Genomic DNA, 22,409 nt, shown 5'->3' with positions numbered 1-22,409 from the left:
TTTATGCTATAGGTGCCTGATTATATTAATGTATTTAAGATTATAATCCTGTCTCATTTTCTAAAATGTATGTGAGCATTCATCTCAGAGTACTTAAGTACATTGTCATGGTTTAATTTCAGTATTCAACATGTAAAAGGCAGTTTTACCTTGTCATGTATCTTTTGGCTAGCCAGATTCATCAAAACTCTAGACCCATGGGGTTGCTGGTTATCCCAGAAAACCTTGGCTACAGTTCATTAATGAAGAGAACAACAGCAAAAATACATTGCTCAGATAAATTAAAGATAAAAATTGTCTGAGCCTTAAAGAAACAGGGAGCAACTGCTAGTTGTCATGTTGTTACCATCTGTGTTCTGCTGCTGTTAGTCCAGATTCAGGTCTGCATGGAAGTAGGTTAGCTGGGATTCAAACTAGCATTTTGGTATGCATTGCTGGGTTCCCAAGTGCAGGTTTGACTTACTGTGCCACAGTGCTGACATCTTTGAATTCAGTATTCATGCTTTGTGGGAAGATATCAGAATCTAATTATTCAAACTTTCACATTAACTATTAAACTTACATAGTTTCAATTTAACAATTCTTTCACATACTTTTATTTGGAATCAGTTTTTTAATTTATTCCTTTGAGATCTTTGCTTTTACTTGGAGATATTTGAAAAATTTGTGTGGTACCCGTGGTGTGATTTTGTATAATATCTCAACAGTTAACAGCAATGGGATTCAACCCTCTGCTTTCCTTAGTCTACATCAAACAGGATGATCTGTAAAAACTTTTCAGTGTAGGAAAAACAGCAAAATATAGAAAGTTAATTTTGGTTTGACTTGTTACTCTGACAAGTAACAATAAAAATAAATTGTTTCCTTCTTTAGTTACTGAATTTTTTTATATCCAATAATAGGTATAATTTTCAAAATTTAAAATCTAATGGATTGTTTGGGGGCTTGGAATGATTGGATGAGGTAAGGTAGTTTAGTTTGAGAACTCAAAGTTCTGTTTTGATTTCTAAGTTGGGTAGAAATGTCAAGTAATTGGAAGTATCATAGGCAAAAGAAATTGCTTTTTTAAAATCTACACTACTTAAAAAATAGATATAATTTTGAAAGATGTCAAACATTCATTAAAGGAAAACTCCAAATACTAGTAAGAATTGTTGCGCAGTACCCAGAGAATGGATCGAAGCTGTATCCATGTTGAGAGTAAAGAGTCTGATTTGCCATAAAATGTGGCAGATGTATGTATTGATAAATTTTATTAATCTAGGAATTACATGGAAACACCTTAATTTGAGAATAGAACAAAAAAAATTTCAGAAAATAAAGGAAAGAAAATCAGGTTTTAGAGTTGTTACAAAGGTATCCTGGGTACTATCACTGAGATGCAGGGAAAAAATACTGTTTTTCCAGTTACCTAAATCTTTGTCAGTCAAGGTAGTCTTTTAACATTTGTGGGAGAAAATTCTGATGGTGAAGAGAAAACTGGAGCAATTTTTTCTTCGGGTAAGAATATCAGCTGGGAAATTTTGAACAAAATAACAAATGCCATCAGTAATTGATTTGCTGTATTTGTTTTATATTCCTTACTTCAGTGAACATTATAGCAGTCAATATATGTATTTGCTAAAATGTTTTCCTGATGTACTCAAATTTTATTTAATATCTAGTCATTTAATTAGAACATAATTCAAGATTTTTCCCCACTTTCTAAATGTGCAGCTAATTTTTTCTTTCCCCTCCTCCTTTTTTTTTTTAAGGAATCTGGGTAAAAATGGCTTATCTAACAGTAGCATTTTGTTGGATAAATGTCCACCTCCAAGACCACCATCTTCACCATACCCTCCCTTGCCAAAGGACAAGTTGAATCCACCTACACCTAGTATTTATGTGAGTCTGAATTGACTGACTAGAATTCAAACTAGTGTTTACACCTACTTGTGTTTCATAAAATCTTTCCTTAAATAAATATGGATGCCCTTTAGGTAGTATAATAGTTATTGGCAGCAGCTTGAGTATTTCTTAAGGGATAAAAAGACATTTTGTACTAGTTCTTATAAAAAGCCTTATCTGCTATTAACCATAATTATATTCAAATAGCAAGAAATACAAATACTTGAATGCTCTCCTAATTTTGGGTGGTACAACACACTACTTAAAAGTGTATGCCCCTTTATGAGTAAACTGGGTTTTAAAACTGTGTTCTACTGGTTTTGTGGGATTTAGTATTTTGTTTTATGTATCTACCAAGTATATTCATATGTGTATAATCTATCTTCAAAAACAGCGTGAAGAACACAAAATGTGGTAAGATGTATCACTAAAGGGTTACTAACTAGGTTATTTAAAATGTTTAAAAATTGATGTTAGTTTTACATTATGAAAATTTTAATATATGCTGTAGGAAGTTAGTACGAGTTTTATCAAAACACCTTCCATTTAGATTTCTCCCAAATATGTCCTGCTTGAGTTTGCTTTCAAAATTTGGCCACTTTGCCCTGTTGAGGCCAGATGAGTAATCTTTGCAACAACCAGTGGTTATTTTTTATTATGTAAGAAAAACACTGGAATAGACAAGTAATAAAACTTTGGGAGTCTAAAAGATAGAGTTATAAAATTAAGAGCTATCTTCTTATGAGTCTTTTTCAGCCTATATATGTTTTGATAATAGTAATTTGAATTTAAAAATATGAAATTTTGAATTTTATAAAACATTTTGATTCTGAAATTTACTGCAGACTTCATTTCTCTTTCATATTTTGTTCAAGATGTAATGGACAAGAGAAATAAGTTTACTGTCTAGTTATAGTCAGCAGATATACTACATAAGATGTTTTTTGTTTAAATTTTGATAATATGGGTTTGAGGCTTAATATTTAAATAAAATCTCTCTCTGAGATCTAACCACACATTTTAATTTTGCAGTTGGAAAATAAACGTGATGCTTTCTTTCCTCCATTACATCAATTTTGTACAAATCCAAACAACCCTGTTACTGTAATACGTGGCCTTGCTGGAGCTCTTAAATTAGGTATGCTTTAATTCTAAAAGTCCAATGTTACCTATTTCTTTTGCTGCTTTTTAAACCATTAGCAGAAACGTGCTTGTATTTCCCTTAACTTACTGTACATTTTACCATTTTCTTGACTCTGTGCATATATCTGCATATACATGTGTATATGTGTCACTTCTTTAATCCATGTTCTGAAAATATGATGGTGAAATTGATTACTGATGATTTTTATGAGAGTTTGCAAATTTAATTTTTATTTTGATCTAATTATACAGTTATGATATTGGCTAACTAATAACAGTAAAACTTTGGTCTTCTCTTGGTATGGTAGGAGGTCCTGGTTTTCAATATTACATCATTCTGGAAACTTAGCATAGAGAGTAGAGAGGCTGTCTTTGGTCTGTACAATGCTACAAAATGTTTTCGCTTTCTTAGTAATGCAAAAGAATGTGCTTTAAATGTTGCTCCAAGCATAATTTTTGTTGATTAACTGAAATTTTTTGTTTATGAAGATCTGGGACTTTTCTCTACGAAAACTTTGGTGGAAGCTAACAATGAACACATGGTAGAAGTAAGGACACAGTTGTTGCAGCCAGCAGATGAAAACTGGGATCCCACTGGAACAAAGAAAATCTGGCATTGCGAAAGTAACAGATCTCAGACTACAATTGCTAAATATGCACAGTACCAGGCTTCGTCATTCCAGGAATCATTGAGAGTAAGTCTTTACTTAAAGATTTTGTTTGTTTGCTTTTGTTGTATTGGAAAGTCAAATATACAGAGGAGGCAAGAGAGAGAGGAAGATCTTCGTCCAATGATTCACTACCCAGGTGGCCTCAATGGCCGGAGCTGAGCTGATCAGGAGCCAGGAGTCTCCTCCAGGTCTCCCACACCGGTGCAGGGTCCCAAGGCTTTGGGCCGTCCTCAAATGCTTTCCCAGGCCACAGGCAGGGAACTGGATGGGAAGTGATGCTGCTAGGATTAGAACCAGCGACCATGTGGGATCCTAGCACATGCAAGGCAAGGACTTTAGTGGCTAGGCTATTGTACTGGGCCCCACCCTCTACTTCTTTCCCAGGCCACAAGGAGGGGGCTGGATGGGAAATAGACCAGCTGGGATAGGAAATGATGCCCATATGGAATCCCAATGCATGCAACATGAGGACTTTAGCCACTAGGGTATTGTAAGCTGTTGTGCTGGGCCCAGGGTGCATAACTTTGGTAAATGGTTCATTCGTTTGTGTTATATGAGGTGCTTTAAGTGCCTATCAGTTTGCTTTTAAGTCTAAGCAAAAGTCAGTGTCCTGATTGGGAAATAAAGCTACTGTTTAATGAGCTGAGTCCTTTATTTTTAGATATTTCTGTTTTTGAGAAGAATTTCTTTAGCATTATTGAGGCATTTGGGGCTAATTTTTAGTGTAGGGGTCTATCCTGTGTTGTGTGAGTTGTTTGTAGCATTTCTACCCTCTGAACAATGTGTTCAAATGCATCAAATATCCACCAGAGGGGAAAGGCGCCTCTAATTGAGAACCGATGAATTCAAACTTCATGTTTACTGAATCCCTGGACTTCTGTCTGCCCCGCACTCTTCTGCCAGATTAGTGTCATGTGGTAGACAGCTGTTCTAGGAAGCCTTAGTGTGCTTATATTAGAGTATAAGAGAAAATTGAAAGGTAAATGGAAATTTAGAAATGAGAGCAGATGGAAAATATAGAAGCAGTTTTGAAAAAATAATCAGATTATTAAAAGACTTGTATAAACCTTTCAGCACTAACGTATTACTAAAATCATTTAGTATATTGAGAACTTGGTCAGTTACTTCACAAAGCATAAACCATCACAAAAATTAGTTTATTAGATACAGTCTCAAATTTTGTGCTGTTTCTTCACATTCTATTGGTGACATTTAATGTGGATTTGAAAATCTGTAACTGGATTCACGTCTGACTGTTAGAAATGGTTCAATTCTGTCCTGATTTGTATTTCCAAATCAAGGCAAAATCTGTATATGTATGTTCCTTTCCCATTTTGACTACCTATTTATTGCAAAATAATTCATCTACTAAGATCTGTCTTGCAATTTTGATGAGTTTCAAAGAGTTCTTATCTGTATGTAGTTCAAACTCTAAGATGCTTCAAGTTAGTGGTAATTTTATGCTCATAATAGAATAAATAGCAAATGAAATTCAGAGATGTAGGAAAATAAATTTAGAGGAACTATTGAAAACATAACATTGGATGAATATTTAAATTGGAAGGTACTGATAATGGAAGAAAGATTATTATGCTTTGAGACAGTAAACATTACAAGTGAGACATTTGAGAAGCACTTAGAAACCATACAGTTAGTGTGCAGCAAAGTATGCATTGCTATTTCAGAAATCATAGCACACTGTTGAGAAATAACTTGTCTGTGACAAGTGTAAATAAAATTACTAGACATTTTAAAAGAATTTATGTTTAGCATTTAATCCCTTTGCTAATATTGTAAATGATAAGCTGTGTATGATTCTTTGTGAAATAAGGAGTTAATTCTGGAAGAATTTGCATTTGTCCATAATTAAGAATAGGGAGCATTTTAAATTCCACCATAACACATACTCGGTGGGAATTTATAAACATCACAGAACAGTGGAATCAGAAGATAAACTTGTTTTGATGTAAAAAAAAATATTTAGATATACACATAGCTTTTTCATAGTATACATCTTTTGTAAACGTTTGGAAGACCTGCTGTTTATGTTCATGTGAATGAGACTTCTTAAGCCTGTCCATTTTTCCTTCTGTTTTTACTCTTGAAAATGGGGTGGATCCAGCAGCATGGCATCGCATTACTAGCATCCCATATGGGTCCTTGCTGCTCCACTTCCTGTCCAGTTTCCTGCTAATGTGCCTGGAAAAGCAACCAAGGATGTCCCTGGTGCTTGGGCTTCTGCTCTCATGTGGGAAATATGGAAGGGGCTCCTGGCTTCAGCCTGGCCTAGCCTTGATTTTGCTGCCATTTAGGGAGTAAACCAGTGGATGAAAGACCTCTTTCTCTGTTTGTCTGTGTGTAACTCTTTCAAATAAAATCCCACAAATATGAGAATTGATAATATAGGCTTACGACTAATAGAGGAGGTTAAATACCGTGCCAGTGTGATTTGACTTTTTGCGAGTCTTCATTTAATAAGGTCATAAAGCAATTTTCACATGTAACAGGTCTATGGAAATACAATTTCAGGATTAGAATTTCCCACAGCACTTACGATGCCACCTGAGATGTCTGTATCCTATGTCAGTTCAAAACCCGACTCTGTGCTTGATTTTAGTTGCCTGTTTGTACGTGGCCTGTGAGGCAGCAGCTGATCTTTGAAGTAGTTGGGTCCCTGTCAACCATGTAACACACCTAGATTGAATTCCCGGCTTTGACATGACCAAACTCTGGCTGTCACAAGCATTGAAGTAGTGGACCTGCATTTGGGAGCTCTTTTTCTCACTGTGACTCAACTCAAAAATACATTTAAAAAGAAGCTTAGTTTCAAAAACAGACATTACCTTTTAGTCTTAAACATTTCATTCATGTGATCGAAAGGATATCCAGTTGTAAAATACCAAGTCAAAATGCTTTTGTTTAATTTATAGGAAGAAAATGAGAAAAGAAGTCATCATAAAGACCACTCAGATAATGAATCTACATCTTCAGATAAGTGAGTTATTTTTTGTGTCAACTTGGTATTTCTCTTTAAAATGAATGTTTCTAATATTGCTTGTTTTGTTTTTTAAGTTCTGGGAGGAGAAGGAAAGGACCCTTTAAAACCATAAAGTTTGGGACCAACATTGACCTGTCTGATGATAAAAAGTAAGTTCTCCTAATATTTCTGTTAACTTAGTTAAATATTCTTTGCAAGATTGAAAATCATCTACAGTTTCTTCTATTTTGTTCATTGTCATTTTTTACTAAGTAACTTTTTGTTAGATTTTGCAATTGTTTCTTTTTTTAAAAAAGAATTTTTTTTTTTATTACAAAATCAGATATACAGAGAGGAGGAGAGACAGAGAGGAAGATCTTCTGTCCGATGATTCACTCCCCAAGTGACCACAATGGCCAGTGCTGTGCCAATCCAAAGCCAGGAGCCCAGAACTTCCTCCAGGTCTCCCACATGGGTGCAGGGTCCCAAAGCATTTGGCTGTCCTCAACTACTTTCCCAGGCCACAAGCAGGGAGCTGGGTGGGAAGTAGAGCTGCCAAGATTAGAACCAGCACCCATATGGGATCCCGGCATACTCAAGGCGAGGACTTAAGTTGCTAGGCCACTGCGCCGGGCCCAGTTTTTGCAATTATTTTCTTTAACTTAAAACTTTTGTGGTTTTTTTCTTTAAGACCCTATGCTAATTTTATGATCATAAAATATTTGTTTTAATTTTGTGATATGAAGCTGGTATCGCTAACGTAAAATTTTGCCAGACAACTGTGAAAACAGAAAATTAATTTTTACATTTACTTGACTCATAGTTTTTATCCTTTTTTCCATTATGACGTTTTCTTTCAATCAGTTTCAAGATTCGAATTAGAAGAAGTGGTTAATTTCCGTAAATACAAATGCTTTTGATCTGTTTTATTGCAGGTGGAAGTTGCAGCTGCATGAGCTGACCAAACTTCCTGCTTTTGTGCGTGTTGTATCAGCGGGAAATCTTCTCAGCCATGTTGGTCATACTATACTGGGTATGAACACAGTGCAACTCTACATGAAGGTTCCAGGAAGCAGAACACCTGGTAAGTTTTATGAACGTACATGTTTCAAACAATTGAAACACAAGATTACTAAACTGTAAAACATGGAAAGAGAATTAGAATCTTTCCATTATAAGATTAGATTCTTAAAGCAGAACTCTTAAAACAAGACTTTTTCCCAGGGATTCCTTATCTTTTCAGTGAGAGTAGCCTAGAAATAATAATAACAATAATGGTGATGATGATGATGATGATGATGATGATGATGATGATGATGATGATGATGATGATGATGATGGAGGTCGTTGGAGCAGTCCTGGGAATGTCAATGTTTTTGGCCTAAACACTCTGTTGTTGATTCATCCTATCTACTGTGGAAAGGTGCTAAGTGTGGTATTTCTGTTTTTTCTTTTTCTTTTTCTTTTTTTGCACAATAGCAGTAAAAAGATACAACATGACGTAATGTCCTTATGTTTATATATAAGTTTCATCAAAAAATGTATTTTCAAACCTGTTTCATTTTCTTTCCTTTTAAAAGTTAGACTCCTCTAATTGAGTTAGAGTTCACAGTTTATTTCATTATTATTGTTAGTAGTAGTATTTCCATGATATGGCTTTATAGGTATACGGATTCCCCTCACAACTCCCTCTTCCTCCCTCCGCATTTCCTGCCTACCCCCACCATTTCCCCCCATGTTATTGCAGTAATGTAGTCCTTCAGTAATAGTCACAAGTCCAGCATTCTGCTATTTAGTGTATCATGACATTGTAGGTATAGGCAATGGTAGAAAATCTAGGATCATATTAGAAGAGTATAGTAACAGTTCTGTTTGGGAGTACAGATACATACTGCAACGTAGCTTTGCTTTCTGTTATGCTAGTCTCCATTCTACAGTTCATTATGAGAATATATGTGTACACCTGTTTACCTATATGTCTGTTTATCGTGTATTTTACATGAATGTTACCTTAAATCAGAGAGAACATAAAATACTTCTTGTTTTGGGATTGGATTATTTCATTGAGCACAATGGTCTCCAGTTCGGACCGTTATGTTGCAAATGTTAGGATTTCATTCTTTTTCATGGCTGAGTAATATTCCATGGATTAGATGTACCACACTTTCTTTACCCATGCCCCTTCTGTTAGGCATCAAACCATTTGTGATGTGCAGACATTACTAGACTCATCCTACTGTCTTGTCTAGACTTTGCCACTGAATAAACTTGTCAGTTTTGGAAAGTCAAATTCCTTATCTGAATCTTTGTCATTTTAAAATGAATTAAGTTAATATTTTCTCTGTCCTCCCTTGGGTTGACAGCACATTTCACAGGATGATACTCAGAATATGTAACAATTACTACGATTCTGCATGTAGCAATTCGAACATTTATTGGTACCAGCCCACCTATTCTAATACTTGCAAAATGCAGGTCTCTCTTAGATGTCTCTGTTTGCTGCTTGAACTACCATGGTTTGAAAAGCTTCTTTGTTACCTTACTGACTGAATAGTAGTTTAAGATTGATTTAAAAATGAGATTGTGTACTATTTCTGGATAACATGGATTAGTGATTTTTTGGCTGGAATTTCCTGGAAAGTTTTTTAAAAATATATAATCGATAAAGATCTGGGGATTGAGCTCCAGGCATGAGTTTTTGATTTGTTTGTTTCTTTGTTTTTACTGTTTCCCTCAGAAGATTTGATTGCACAACCAGTATTGTAGACTTTGAACCATTGTCTGTGTTTTGCCCATAGCTGGATAAAGTAGGAAGAGTTCTGGAATAAATTGCAGAAGAGCTAACATTCTACTCTTCACTTTGCCATTAGGCATAGATAAAAATATTGATTAAGCTATTTAATTATTTTTCTGATGTATTCTCTGTTGGTAGGCTCTAATAAGGTTCATTTTAATTCAGAACCAATTTATGGAAGAAATGCTGCAGCACTGTAATTAGAACAGTTCAACTTAAAATACTTTGTTACGGAATAAGCACTGTATCTGCGGTTACATAAGTCACACCTACTGTATTGGATTTTTCCATCCTACATAGGTTTTCTAAACTGTAGGGATATTCTTAGTAACTACTCCAAAATTTTTCTTTGTATGTAGAATCATAGCATCACTAGTTTTAGTTAGAGCTAATTTTTTTTAGCGTTCATGTCACAGGGTTTTCCAATCATTTCCTTCAGTAGCAGCTGTTGGTTAATTCTGATTATCATCATACCACTATGTGATAGGGTTCCAAGGTAGGCAAAATAAAGAGAAACCCTTTGGCATCAGTTCTTGGGAGAAACCTAATTAGGTGAAATTGGGCACCCACAATTCCTTGTGCTGAAGGTCCATTGTGCACTTTTCTGAGCAGTTGTTACAACCAACAGTAGACTTTTTAAGTCTCCAGTGGTGCAGTTTGGGCCAAGGTAAGTTAAAGTATCACAAAATTCTACTAAAGTTAATGTGCCTTTTTCCTTATTACACATTGTCTTGGTAACTACCAACAGTGGAGGCATCCAGCCAGTGAGCTTCTGAGGTCCGCAGAATGATTTGATCTGGAGCTGGCAAGGCAGCTGAAGGCAGAACTCATAATTCCTTGAATCTATAGCTAATTTTTTAAGTTGATAATTTTGTATATCCCATGAATGATGGTATAAATATCTAAATGGCCCTCGGCAGCAAAAATGTGCCTACACCTACAACTTGGCTTGTCTCCCTGAGTTCTGGCAATTGTTTTCGACAATTTTAGGTATTTTTTTTCGGTGCGTCCTGGATCTGGAGAGAGCTGGATCTTCAAATCCTAGCATCTCTCCTTGGAGCCAGAGACATTAAAAGCCAGGCTTTGTGCTTCTTTTAAAGTTTCCTAATAGTTCTTGTAAGAAACAGAGATATATTCACAATGAAACAAATGGTGATACATCTACAATAGCTGCTGTTTATTGTTTACAATTAACACATATTATGACGTATGCATTGTTTCATTGATCTTCAACATAACAATAATTTATAGAAATTACAATTTTGTACTATTTTATATATACGGAAATGGAAAGTCAGAGAAGTGTAGCAGCTTGTCCAAAGAGCTTGATTACAGAACCAGTTCTTAACCATGATTTAAAGTGTGTCCCCTAGGAGCTCTTCCTGAATAAGTTAGGAGTTAACCAAACTCAATTCTAAAACCAGAGCTAAAACACAACAAAATGCTGCAGGAATAATGAATTAAATACCACTGCAAGGTTCTCTGTTGGATATTTTTAAATTTTAATATGTTTCTCTTTCGTTCAGATTTATTTTATTTCTTTGAAAGGCAGAGTATCAGAAGAGATCCAGTATCTGTAGGTTCACTTCCCACATGGCCACAAAGGTCTGGGATGGGCTTGGTTGAAGCCAGGAGCTTCTTCTGATTCTCCCACACAGGTGCTGTGTTCGTAGGCTTGGGGATTTTTCTGCCTTCCCAAGCACCTTAGCCGAGAGCTAGATCAGGAACAGAATGACCAGGATTTGAACCACTGTGCTGTGATAACCTGATGCTGGTGTCACTGGGCATAGGTTAACTCACTGCATCAATACCAGCCCCTAAGGTTTCATTTCTGAAGACATATTTGATAAAATTTATAGTCTGCTGATTAATATTTTATCATTACATTTCAGGTCACCAAGAAAATAACAACTTCTGTTCTGTTAACATAAATATTGGCCCAGGTGACTGTGAATGGTTTGTTGTTCCTGAAGGCTACTGGGGTGTTCTGAATGACTTCTGTGAAAAGTAGGTTTCTAAACTAAACTTTTCTTAAACATGACAATTAGAAAACAACAGGCGTGAAGGACAACTTACAAAAGCTGGCTATGTTAATAGATTTATGCCAGTTTTCACTTATATTATCTGGCAGTTGATTTCCAAAAATTGATTCCAAACCTACTGTGTTGTTATTGAAAATTTTTCGAAATGTCAAGAAACTAATCCCTGTAATATTAGTAGCCATGTATTTAGGTAGAATGATTAAGTTTATTACTCAGGTTTTGAGGGGTGATACGTTTATAGTTGTTCTTTTGAAATGTATATATTCTAGAAATTGTTTTATTGCAAGTGGTTTTTAGAAGTACTAGTAATTGTAACTAAACAATTTGTATAGGTTGTAAATATCTCAGGCTTGAACATAATATTCCTTGCCAGTGTGACTTAAAGTTTTGAAAACTAACCACTTTTTCTGTAAGAGAATTTTATAAAATTTAGTTAATTCAAATCTTGTTTTACTATCATTGAAAGAATTTACATGGTAATGTTTCTTTAAGATTCTAAAAGTAATCTTCATTCATTTCTTTGTCTTATACTGAACAATATCTTGATAATTTTTCCCTATTGGTTTAACTCTAATCGTCTAGATCAAGGCTAATTCTCGTTGTAAAAGGTATTATGTAAGTACCTGGTAATTTTCGTTTAGTAATAATATTGGAAGATTTTTATTGGATAAGAACATTACAAATTATGACCATATTCATTACTATGTCTCTACCCCAATTAGGTAAGCTACCAAAAATGTTCACAGAAGAGATTACTGTAAAGGCTAATTACGTGTATATTCTGCATACTGATTTTCAATTTCTTACTTTGGCTTTGTGATCAAGACTATAAATATTTGGATTAGTAAGAAGCGCATGATAACTGAAGACCAAAAATAAATCAAACAAAATTTCTTAATCATTTTATATTGTCTTTAGTATTTAATAACTACAAAAGTCTTCCAAAAAATTCATGCATAATATGTGTTATAAAACAGTACATGAGTTTCAAAATTTTTTGCACTGAAGCAAAAGTAGTTTTTCATTCAGTTCCCCTATGTACTTTTTGAAGTGCCCTCATGGGTTTTCTACAAGTCTAAGCATGCCAAAGGTGAGCATTTTGAAAGTTTCAGATGCACTCGTGAAATAACCTGATCCCTTTTTATTTGTATTTTCTTTTAAGGACCAGCAGCTCAGTAGCAGCATATAAAAAAGTGTCATTTGGGAAATTCTTTTGTGCTTAGAGGATTTTTATTTCTCAAAGTTTGAGATAGTAGGATATCGTTGTGACTAGTAAAGTGATTCATCCTTCTTCATTATTTTGAGTAGGGATTGGCTATTTTTAAGTGGAGAGATGTCTTGTAGCAAAGATAATTAGAGTAAGCAGATTATCTCCAAAAGGCTTGAGCTTGGAGGCAAATCAAGTTAGTATGAAATGTTAGATGAGTACATTTGGAAACCGAATCATAGAAATAGCGCTTGTTAACTCTGCGTTGTTGTACTTGTTGATTATTGCCAATTGTTTGCTTGCTTTTTGATAGTTTTTTTTTTTTCTTCAAATTTTGTGATGTCAGTTCATGGGTAAAACAGTACTCAGGTTTGTGTTTATAAGAATTTTTGCTTCACAGACAACTTTGGACAGTATTACTCAAGACTTTTTACAAATACTAAGTCCAACTTCACCCCCTGCGGTTAGGCTGCCTTTGGTGTCTGAGACCTTGAAGAGTAGGCCCTGCTCTCCCCCCCCCCCCCAAGGATTGAAAAAAAAGATTAAGACTCCATCTAATGGGCCAGATAATAATAAATATGTTTGGCTTTACTTGTTACATGTTCCTTATTCAAACTGTGTCATTATAGCATAGAAGCAGTTAGAGGTGATGCATATGAGTGTTTATGATTATGTTGTAATAAAAATTGTATTGGCAGAACTGAGAAACAATCTGAATTTGGCCCGTAGGCCATAGCTTGTTACCCTTCACTTATGTTTAAACAAAATCATTTTAGCTTCAAACAATAAAAACAGTTTCATGGCACCAAGCACACTTAATGATTATTTTCTGAGATCTTAAGGGAAAGAAGCATTTCTGCCTTGTAAATTCTTCCTCAACATTTACAGTAGTTAATTGATGCATAGAATTTTTTGAGTGAAAAGTTGGTATATAGTTAATCAGTTCTTCACATCAATAGGGAGAAGTAAGAAGCCAGATATTTTGACAAAAGCTTAATAATGTGATCTGAAGAGCATTTACAAAAATATATTCGTTGTGGTGGTAATGTCTGTGGTTATTTGTTTATGTGTATGTGATCATTTCTGATAAATTTCAGCTGCATAGTTTTGATGAACTAAAGATTGAAACTGTAGAAATTGACATTCCCCCTTTGCTTGTAAATAATCCAAAACAGCAGGAAAGACAGTTTCTTTTTCTTCTTTCTCTCATACACTGGGGGAAGCTCCCAATATTTAGATTGTGAGAATGTTCCGGTTTATAGATATAAGTGACTTGATGTTAACTCTAGCAAAGAATGATTCAATCAAAACCATGGTGAGGGCACTTCAGAAAGCTCATGGAAAATTGGATTAAAACATAGTTAATTTTGGTGCCAAATAATTTTGAAACCCGTGCTTAGTTTTTTCATAATATGAATGTTTTGAATTTTCCCTCCCCATGTTAATATTACTTCAAAGTACATCTGGTTTCCATTTGGACCTTTGGAAAACCAATTTGAGGTAATTATTCGGATCTTTTGATAACTCATCCAATATTCGACTGTTAGTTCACATTCTTTATAGACGGAGTAATTTTCATTGTGGAGTGAACTGAGTGAGCAGGTTTTTTTTTTTTTTTTTTTAAGCATTTGATATTTTCTTCCAGTCTTACAAGAAATTAATACTTGATTTGTTTTTTTGTTTTTTTTCCCTTCAGAAATAATTTGAATTTCCTAATGGGTTCTTGGTGGCCCAACCTTGAAGATCTATATGAGGCAAATGTTCCAGTATATAGGTTTATTCAACGACCTGGAGATTTGGTCTGGATAAATGCAGGCACTGTTCATTGGGTTCAGGCTATTGGCTGGTGCAACAACATTGCTTGGAATGTTGGTCCACTTACAGGTATTTTCAAGAATATGTTTCTGAAAAGTTTATAAAAGATTCTAATAAGTTTATTTTTTTCTTGAAATGTGATTCATTAAAAATTGGAGGAAGAATGTCTTGAATAAAATTTGATTTATAGTATCAGAAATTCAGTCTAACATAGAGATCAGACTATTCATGTCAGCCGATAGCAAATTTATATTTTTGTGTATGTGCAGATATACTCTCAATAATTTTATTTGGAAAGCCCCATTTTGGAGGTAGCAAAGTAGAAATTCCTTTGTCTCTTATCTAGTATGTTACACAGATAGGTCTGGTATGTCTAGCTATTTGAGTATTCACGTCAGCATAATTTGGCCTTTGAAGCCAGAAACACCTGGATTAGGACCAGGAGCTGGCTGTTGTAACTTTGGGCAAGTTATTTAACCTCTTTGGTCCTCGATTTCTTCATCCATATAATAGAAATAATAAAATTAATAAGGTAAGGATTAAATGAGAGAGAAACTGAAAATGGCACAATGTCTGGACATTGGTCACAGGAAGCCTTCTTTATATGATGCTATTGTGGTTATCGGAACTTACAAAATATCAAGATTATTTTCAAAGAATTTTGAGTTTTTCAGAATTGGTGTTGCAGATATCACCTGACAGAGTGATTAAATGGTAATCTTCATATCTTTGGTACTTTGAGTTGCTTTATAACTGTTTTTTTTTTCCTAGCCTGCCAGTATAAATTGGCAGTGGAACGGTACGAATGGAACAAATTGCAAAGTGTGAAGTCAATAGTACCCATGGTTCATCTTTCCTGGAATATGGCACGAAATATCAAGGTCTCAGATCCAAAGCTTTTTGAAATGATTAAGTAAGTGAATTCTAAAACTGCTGTAGTCCCTATCTTTTTGGGGAGTGTTAACTATTACTTGCTTTTCCCCCCGTAGAATTATGCTAACATCAAAACAAAATCATCCAAATTTATAGTAAAATGTAATAAGAAGAAATCCACCTGCTAAAAATATTTTTCCCTTCCACAGTCAGCCCACTGTGATACAGAAAGATCAAAGGCATGGGTGATTGTAAAACAGCAGATTCACAAACGTGTGCTTTCCCAACTCCTTGTAAACCCATCTGAGTTTCACAGAGAACTTTAATTTTAATAGTAAAATTCTGCCTTTGGTAACTGAGGATGAATGACAGCACAGAATAATTGCCGTTACCAAGATTTCAGCAGTTGATTTAAGAATCTGACTAAAGAGTTAATTTTAATTATCATTTTATAATTAATTATTCCCTTGTCTTAGCTACTTTAGACACTTTAATTCACCTTATATAAATAGTGATTTAGCTTGAATACATATTCTTGTAAGCTTCTCAATTATTGCAACAACCTGTATGCTAGTCATTTTGTAACTCAGAGTTAATAGTTCCCAGCAGTGCTATATAGCAGTTTTTTCCTAAATTGTTTTATGTTATTTCCTCTACTCACCAAAGTTGAGAATTTCTGTTCAAAGCTCAAGTCCTTTATTTTAAAATTTCCTTTAATATTTATTAATATATTTGGATTTTTAAAAAAATTTATATTGTATGTGTTCATGTGTTTGAGTGGGGTTGAAGAGTTAAATGTACTGCATTTCCCAAACTTCTTTTACCAGTATCTTTTGAAGAACAAATCTCTTTAACAATTCCTTTTGGAACATACTGCTTTATGTTTTCTGAAGAAATTAACTTGTCTTCATCTTTGTTAAAATAGCGTTTACATTAAATATTTCTCCTGCCAATATATTAATTTGGTCAGCATGGGTTGTTTTCAAAACACTGTCTTGAAAGTAGCTATGACATTAAGATTATTTCAGATATAAATTCAAAATTTTATCCAAACAATGTGTGACCAAATTAACATGCCTGTGAATTATCTTATGACACAATCTTTCATCAGATCCTTATCTATTCCCTGGCGGAAGGAGTAGGGAGAAATAAAAGATGAAAAACAAATCATGGTGAAAGATATTAAAATCTTTTAAAACATTGGATCTAGGCATCATGTTGTCTGTATGTAACAATGCTAGTGAGAGGGTAAGGGATTTGTCTATCCTGTTCTAACTCAGAATGATAATTTGCTCTGAACAGCAAGTTCAGTGCGGTTTTTGAAGTCACTGAGGATGTTTAGTCAGTTGAAGGTAGGCATCACCTAGATGCGAATTCTGATCAGTTCAGCAGAGGGAGACAGTACAAAAAATCATTAGTCTAAAACAGTATGTACCAAAAATGACTTGATACAATTTGGATAGATTAGGATTAGGATTTTATAATTGAAAAGGTAGATATAGTTGAAATTGATACAGATAGCATTCACCATGTTTTTGAGAGCTATCTTTTCTAGCCCCAGATCATAGAAGTAGGATTCTGTAAGATGAAATCTCTATCCTCAAGGAACATCAAGGAAACTGCAGTAAAGTAAGACAAAGAGATTCCCAAGCAGATAAAATATGACTGAGAAATAATTTATTTTATATGAATAAGGTGCAGTGGACTAGTATTTGGGCAGGGAGTTGTGCTACCTTTGCTAGTGGTCGGGGAAGGTGTTTGAGAAGGTGACTTTATGCATAGCCCTATATACTTGAAATGAAGTCAGCTATGCAGAGAATAAGTAAAGGCTGAATTGGGAGCAACTTGGGTATCTTTATGGGACAAAAGGCCAATGCAAGTATAACAAATTGAGAAAAACAAAAAGTGCTTGTGATCAGCTCAACAAGATGAGCAAAAAGAAGATTGTATGTGGACATGGTAAGAAGCATAAATATTCTAAGTATTATAGGTCACCAGTGGTGGATTTTAAGGTAGAGAGAAAGGGGTTCTGATTTACACTTTAAAAAAATGAGTCTGATTGCTTTCTGGAGAAACATTTCCAAGGGACAGGTTGAAACTAGAAAGGATTTTTAGGAGGTAACTGCAGTGTTACATACAAATGTAAAATACATCATCATATTTGCCATCTTTCTAGATTCCTTCCAGTTATCAAAGTCTCTTAGTGCTTAGAATGTTGAACATTAACACTTGTATCCATCTTGATTATCAACATAAAGACAAAGGCAACTGTGGAAATAGATGGGTCACATTAGGGAGCACTGTGGTGCTAAGGATGTGTCCCCAGGTTGGATGGTGGATAAAGGAGAAAAGGAGCCAAGGAAAGATTGTTGCCATATGCTGTTGTTCCTGCTTAGTCTGTGTTAATTGGAACACTGTCCACCTCTATCCTCTTCCATTCCCTACTCCATCCCATATTTGCCATCTTTGTAGACTCCTACCAGGTATCGTGATCTCTGTGTTTAAAAATGCAGAACATTGTTACCTGTATTCATCTTTTTCATAAAGTTGTCATGTGTTAAATTAGAACATGCAAAATGTGCGTGTTTTTTTATATCTTTCTGGTTTTTAGCTTAAATATATTTACATGCTTATTTGTACTCCATTTTTCCCTCTACTACAAAAGTCTGATAATTTGAATACTAGTTTTGCATTCCTCATTGTGTTACAAATTTCCTTTTTAAAATGCAGTCATTCAGTCATCACTAAAAATGAACTTTTTGCCAGCTAATATTGCTGCTTTTCTTTCATGTAATGAGTATTTACTGACTGGATTCAAAGCTCTGGGGTAGACACTGAGGATTTATAAATACCTGATGTAAGTGCTGGCTTCAAGTAAAAGCATATATAAACAGACTGAAAGAAGTATAGTGGGAGATGAACTGGATTCTTTTCAGGCCATGGTTCATCTTTTTCAGCTGTGCAGTCTGGTGAGGAATCTATGTTGTGAAGGTAACGGGAGGACCAGGCTGACACCATCCTCAGTTCATGAGATTCGTCATTTCATCAGTACAATAAAATGTCCATACATTCCACATCTCTGTAAGCCCAGACACTTTCTCCTCAGTGATAGAGTAAATGTCTGTTTTTGGTCAAACACTAAGCAAAGCGATTGATTTTTTTTTGAAAGAACATGTTTTGAAAAAAGCTCCAATTTTCAGCTGGTAAAATCCTACTCTGCATGTTTATACTGTCGGAGGCTGAGGAGCTCTGACTCTATAGAGCAAATGTGTACTCAGTCCAGCTCATCATGCTCTTCATACTCAATTTCTTCTCTTTCCGACCCCTGCCTGTGTTGGTCCTCCCATCTTCATTAACAGTACATTTACCTGAGCTTCAGTGTTCACGCAGCACGACTCTGCTGTTGGTGTGTTCACAGCACTTGCTGCCTTTTGGCTGAAGCACAGACTGTGTTACAAATAATAGAAAAAGGTAACAGTTATGAGAGTCGGACAGAGGGAGATCAGGTTTTAGAATATCAAATTTATGACTCTTGCTGAAGCACTCTTGGTGTGTAACTAATATCTAATTGGTGCTTCATCAGGACCTTTCTGGCTGTTAAATAAACAGAATTTTGGATGATAAGAAAAATGAAACAGTATGATGAATTCTAGATGGTTTAGTCATAAAACTAGCTTAAGTACTGAGCAAAGAATTTCTCAGACTGTGTCGTAGTTAACTCTTCTCAGCATCCCACAGTTAGTTCGAGGTGGAGCTAGGATTTGCACCTGTATCTGTCTTCTGTGAAAGTATGTAAATTAGTCTGTGACACATGACTTGTTTTGCAGGAAATTTTGAGGAGCCAGTTAAATGGTAGGCCAGAGCTGTTTAGAAGCTGACTGGGGAATCCTTTAGCTAGTGGTTTCTTACAAAATGTATACTTTTAAGCCTAGCATGTGAAATACCTCAGATCCAACCAACTCCCATTTTTCTTGAATTTTCTATTTATTTTTGCCGCTTAAACCATCTGAAACATGAATTGCAATTTTTATACCTCTCCTTCAAAAGAAAAGAATCAGCTAAACAGAAATAGAATGTCTATATAGTCTTTGAATTGTTTTTAATGATTAAACACTATGAATCTACAATTTGTGCAAGGGATGGTGGTGGTAAAAGGTTTTGTAATTCATTGATATTTTAGTCTAACCAACTAGAGTGCAAACAGCATTTACTTGTACCCTTTCACACACTAGCCTCTCCAGTTTCTTTTCATTCTTGGATTCAGTAACTATTGTTAAGGGCTGAGTTGATATGCAGAAATAGTGCTGGGTAAAAATGATTTGATCACTTCTCGGACTGCTAAAAATGGAAAAATAAACAAAACATAATTTTTTTAATGATGAAAGTGTTGGTAAGAAAAAATAGGGTTGCACAAAGAAAAGCACTTTTGAGAGGAGAATTTCAAAAAGTTTTACTGAAATAGTATGATAACTCCACAGTCTCTTACCTAGACTTTTTTGGCCAAATATTTTTTTCAACTAGAATCTTTGGATTTAAAAAGGATTCTACCCTCCAGGCAAGCTCTGTTTCGGTATCTTGGAATCATTGACATTAATGAGCTAAACGATAGCCCTCGTGTCAAGTTTCAACCCAAATACATTTGTGCAAAGTTTATGAAAGGTGGAATGTAACAGCTTGTGAACCCATATTTGCATTGAGTAATTTAATAATGGGAAATGATGTTATCTCCTTATTACCTACTAATTTGTCATTGTTTTGAGAATGAATTACCTGTGCTTTTTACAAGCAAACATTACTCAGCACGTTTGGTTGTTGTTGTTTGTTTTTTGCTGCATTTTCAGTTCTGATTTGGGCCTTTAAGAGCCCTGCAAATCCATAAAGTCCTTTAGTAGAAGTCACTTAGTAAATATCTTCTTCCAATTTCTACAGCCAGGGAATTTTACAAAATATTGTACTTCACATTTTTCCAAATACCTCCTATAATGGCATAAGTTAAAAGAATCCTCATTATGTTTATTTCTTTCATAATACAGTGAACTTAATTTTAAAAGTTCACAGCCTGACTACTTAGGAAATTTTTTGTGAAAATTCAGTACATAACTGTTTTTAAATGAGCATAGACTTTTTTTCTATATACTCTATCTAGTCCAGTGAATTTAATTTCTGCCTCTTTAGACAAAATTTGTAAGTATCTTGAGTTCTCAAGTTTAAACCTTACTTGTTCTTGCATGTTAACTGAAGGGCATAGATTAAAACTTTCATTGCTGGGGCCAGCGCAGTGGCCTAGCAGCTTAAGTCCTCACCTTGAATGCTCCGGAATCCCACATGGGAGCCGGTTCTAATCCTGGAAGTCCTGCTTCCCATCCAGCTCCCTGCTTGTGGCCTGGGAAAGCAGTTGAGGACAACCCAAAGCCTTGGGACCCTGCACCTGTGTGGGAGACCTGGAGGAAGCTCCTGGTTTCCGGCTTTAGATCGGCACAGCATCGGCCATTGCGCTCAGGTGGGGAGTCAATCATCAGGTGGAAGATCTTCCTCTCTGTCTCTCCTCTTCTCTGTGTATCTGACTTTGCAATAAAAAGAAATAAATCGTTAAGAAAAAACTTTCACTGGTAAAAATTTCAGTTAGACTTCATATTGCCAACAATGGCTACTGAGAAACCTTTACAATTTTTAATATTTTTAACAATGATCAGAATTGTGCGTTATGTTGCTTAGCAGCATAGAAATAATATTAAATGTAAGGGGGCTTCAGAGGCTACATTCAAATATAATTGCATTATGGGCAAGAGGAAGAGACAAATGTTAAAGGTAAAATAAATTACTCTAGACTTTGGGCTTCTTAATAAAATTGGGAGTGAAAGAAGAGGAAATGGGTATGGTGCAGGGAATGACAAGTACCATTTGGACTGGCTTTAAACATAGGAGACTTTCTTCCTATGAAGTCTAAGTCAAAATTTGTATTAGCTGCCAGATGGTGTACAGTTTTGTTGCTTAGAGCAGGAACCTGAGAAATTGATTTGTAGCTCTCAGGTGGCTGATGGGTAATCACTGCTAACGTGTTCGCTGTTGAGTTTCCCAAACTTGGCTATTTTTGAAGAAGTACATACATAAATAACCTATTAAGCAAAACTTAGACTTTAAGGCTGCTGATTTCTTCCTTTAATTCATCCAACAAGGACAATTTTTCCATGTTGAGATGTCTTATTCTTTAAAATGTGTTCATATTTTTTCCTCCCAATTCTTGCCTTGAAATTTTTTTTTAATTTGGTAGAAAAGTTTTATAGTACAATGAATATGTGTGTAACTTAATCTGACTTCATCAGTTAAGTTTTTATCATATTTGCTTAGCACTCCGTGTATTCACATCTAGTTGGAGATAACACTGTTTTTGATGAGTTACATTAAGAAGTGATTTGCAGACATTATGACATATCGTCCCCAGTACATTGCCCTGTATCGCTTAAGGATAAGAATATTCTCTTTAACAGCTACAGTGTCACCAGGAATTTCAGTGGTATCACCTATTACACAGGGTTTGTTTAGATGTCCTCAATTATTCATAATTTCTTTCTTTAGATTTTTCTAGCTCTTGCCTGTTCTTTCCCCACTGTCCTCCAGATTGAACATTAACACTGTCTCTGCTTTAGTCTCTTAAATCTGTGAAAATCCTTCCTGACATTTCTGTTTTTGTGCTGTGTGGAGTTCCACATTCTGGATTTGTATTCTCATACTTTCCTTATGATCAGAATTTTTAAACTAATAATTATTGTGGGTTTTTTTTACATTTGGTATGCCCCTTCCTCACTGCAGTGTTATAAGCTGTTTCAAAGATATTTTCTAAAGTAGGTCCTAAGAGAATTAAGTTTTGCTGAAGAAAGCTCTTTAAAGACTTAAAATTAAGGTTGGAAAAATCATTACTTTTTAATCCATTTTAGTTGAAATTTATAATGTTTGTTCTTTGGACTTGTGATTAAAACACTGTAAATTCATGATTCTCATG

General features: G+C 35.0%; 1 protein-coding gene across 10 annotated transcripts in view; it reads left to right on the top strand.

Moving 5' to 3' along the window:
* Window positions 1-22,409, top strand: part of KDM6A (lysine demethylase 6A) — a 138,548-nt gene that overhangs the window by 103,587 nt on the left and 12,552 nt on the right. For all 10 annotated transcript variants that reach the window (XM_040999592.1, XM_040999566.1, XM_040999613.1 and 7 more), the window contains 9 exons: window positions 1,755-1,884; window positions 2,920-3,025; window positions 3,520-3,725; window positions 6,632-6,696; window positions 6,774-6,848; window positions 7,614-7,762; window positions 11,365-11,479; window positions 14,418-14,605; window positions 15,308-15,449. In XM_040999592.1, coding sequence (XP_040855526.1) covers window positions 1,755-1,884; window positions 2,920-3,025; window positions 3,520-3,725; window positions 6,632-6,696; window positions 6,774-6,848; window positions 7,614-7,762; window positions 11,365-11,479; window positions 14,418-14,605; window positions 15,308-15,449 — 1,176 coding nt within the window. The remainder of the gene's footprint in view (window positions 1-1,754; window positions 1,885-2,919; window positions 3,026-3,519; window positions 3,726-6,631; window positions 6,697-6,773; window positions 6,849-7,613; window positions 7,763-11,364; window positions 11,480-14,417; window positions 14,606-15,307; window positions 15,450-22,409) is intronic.

Source organism: Ochotona curzoniae, unplaced genomic scaffold, assembly GCF_017591425.1.
Source record: "Ochotona curzoniae isolate NIBS_2020 unplaced genomic scaffold, NIBS_Ocur_1.0 contig_1274, whole genome shotgun sequence".
Lineage (NCBI taxonomy): Eukaryota > Metazoa > Chordata > Mammalia > Lagomorpha > Ochotonidae > Ochotona > Ochotona curzoniae.
The sequence above is the reverse complement of the archived record's forward strand: the minus strand, read 5'-3'. Positions and strand labels throughout refer to the sequence as shown.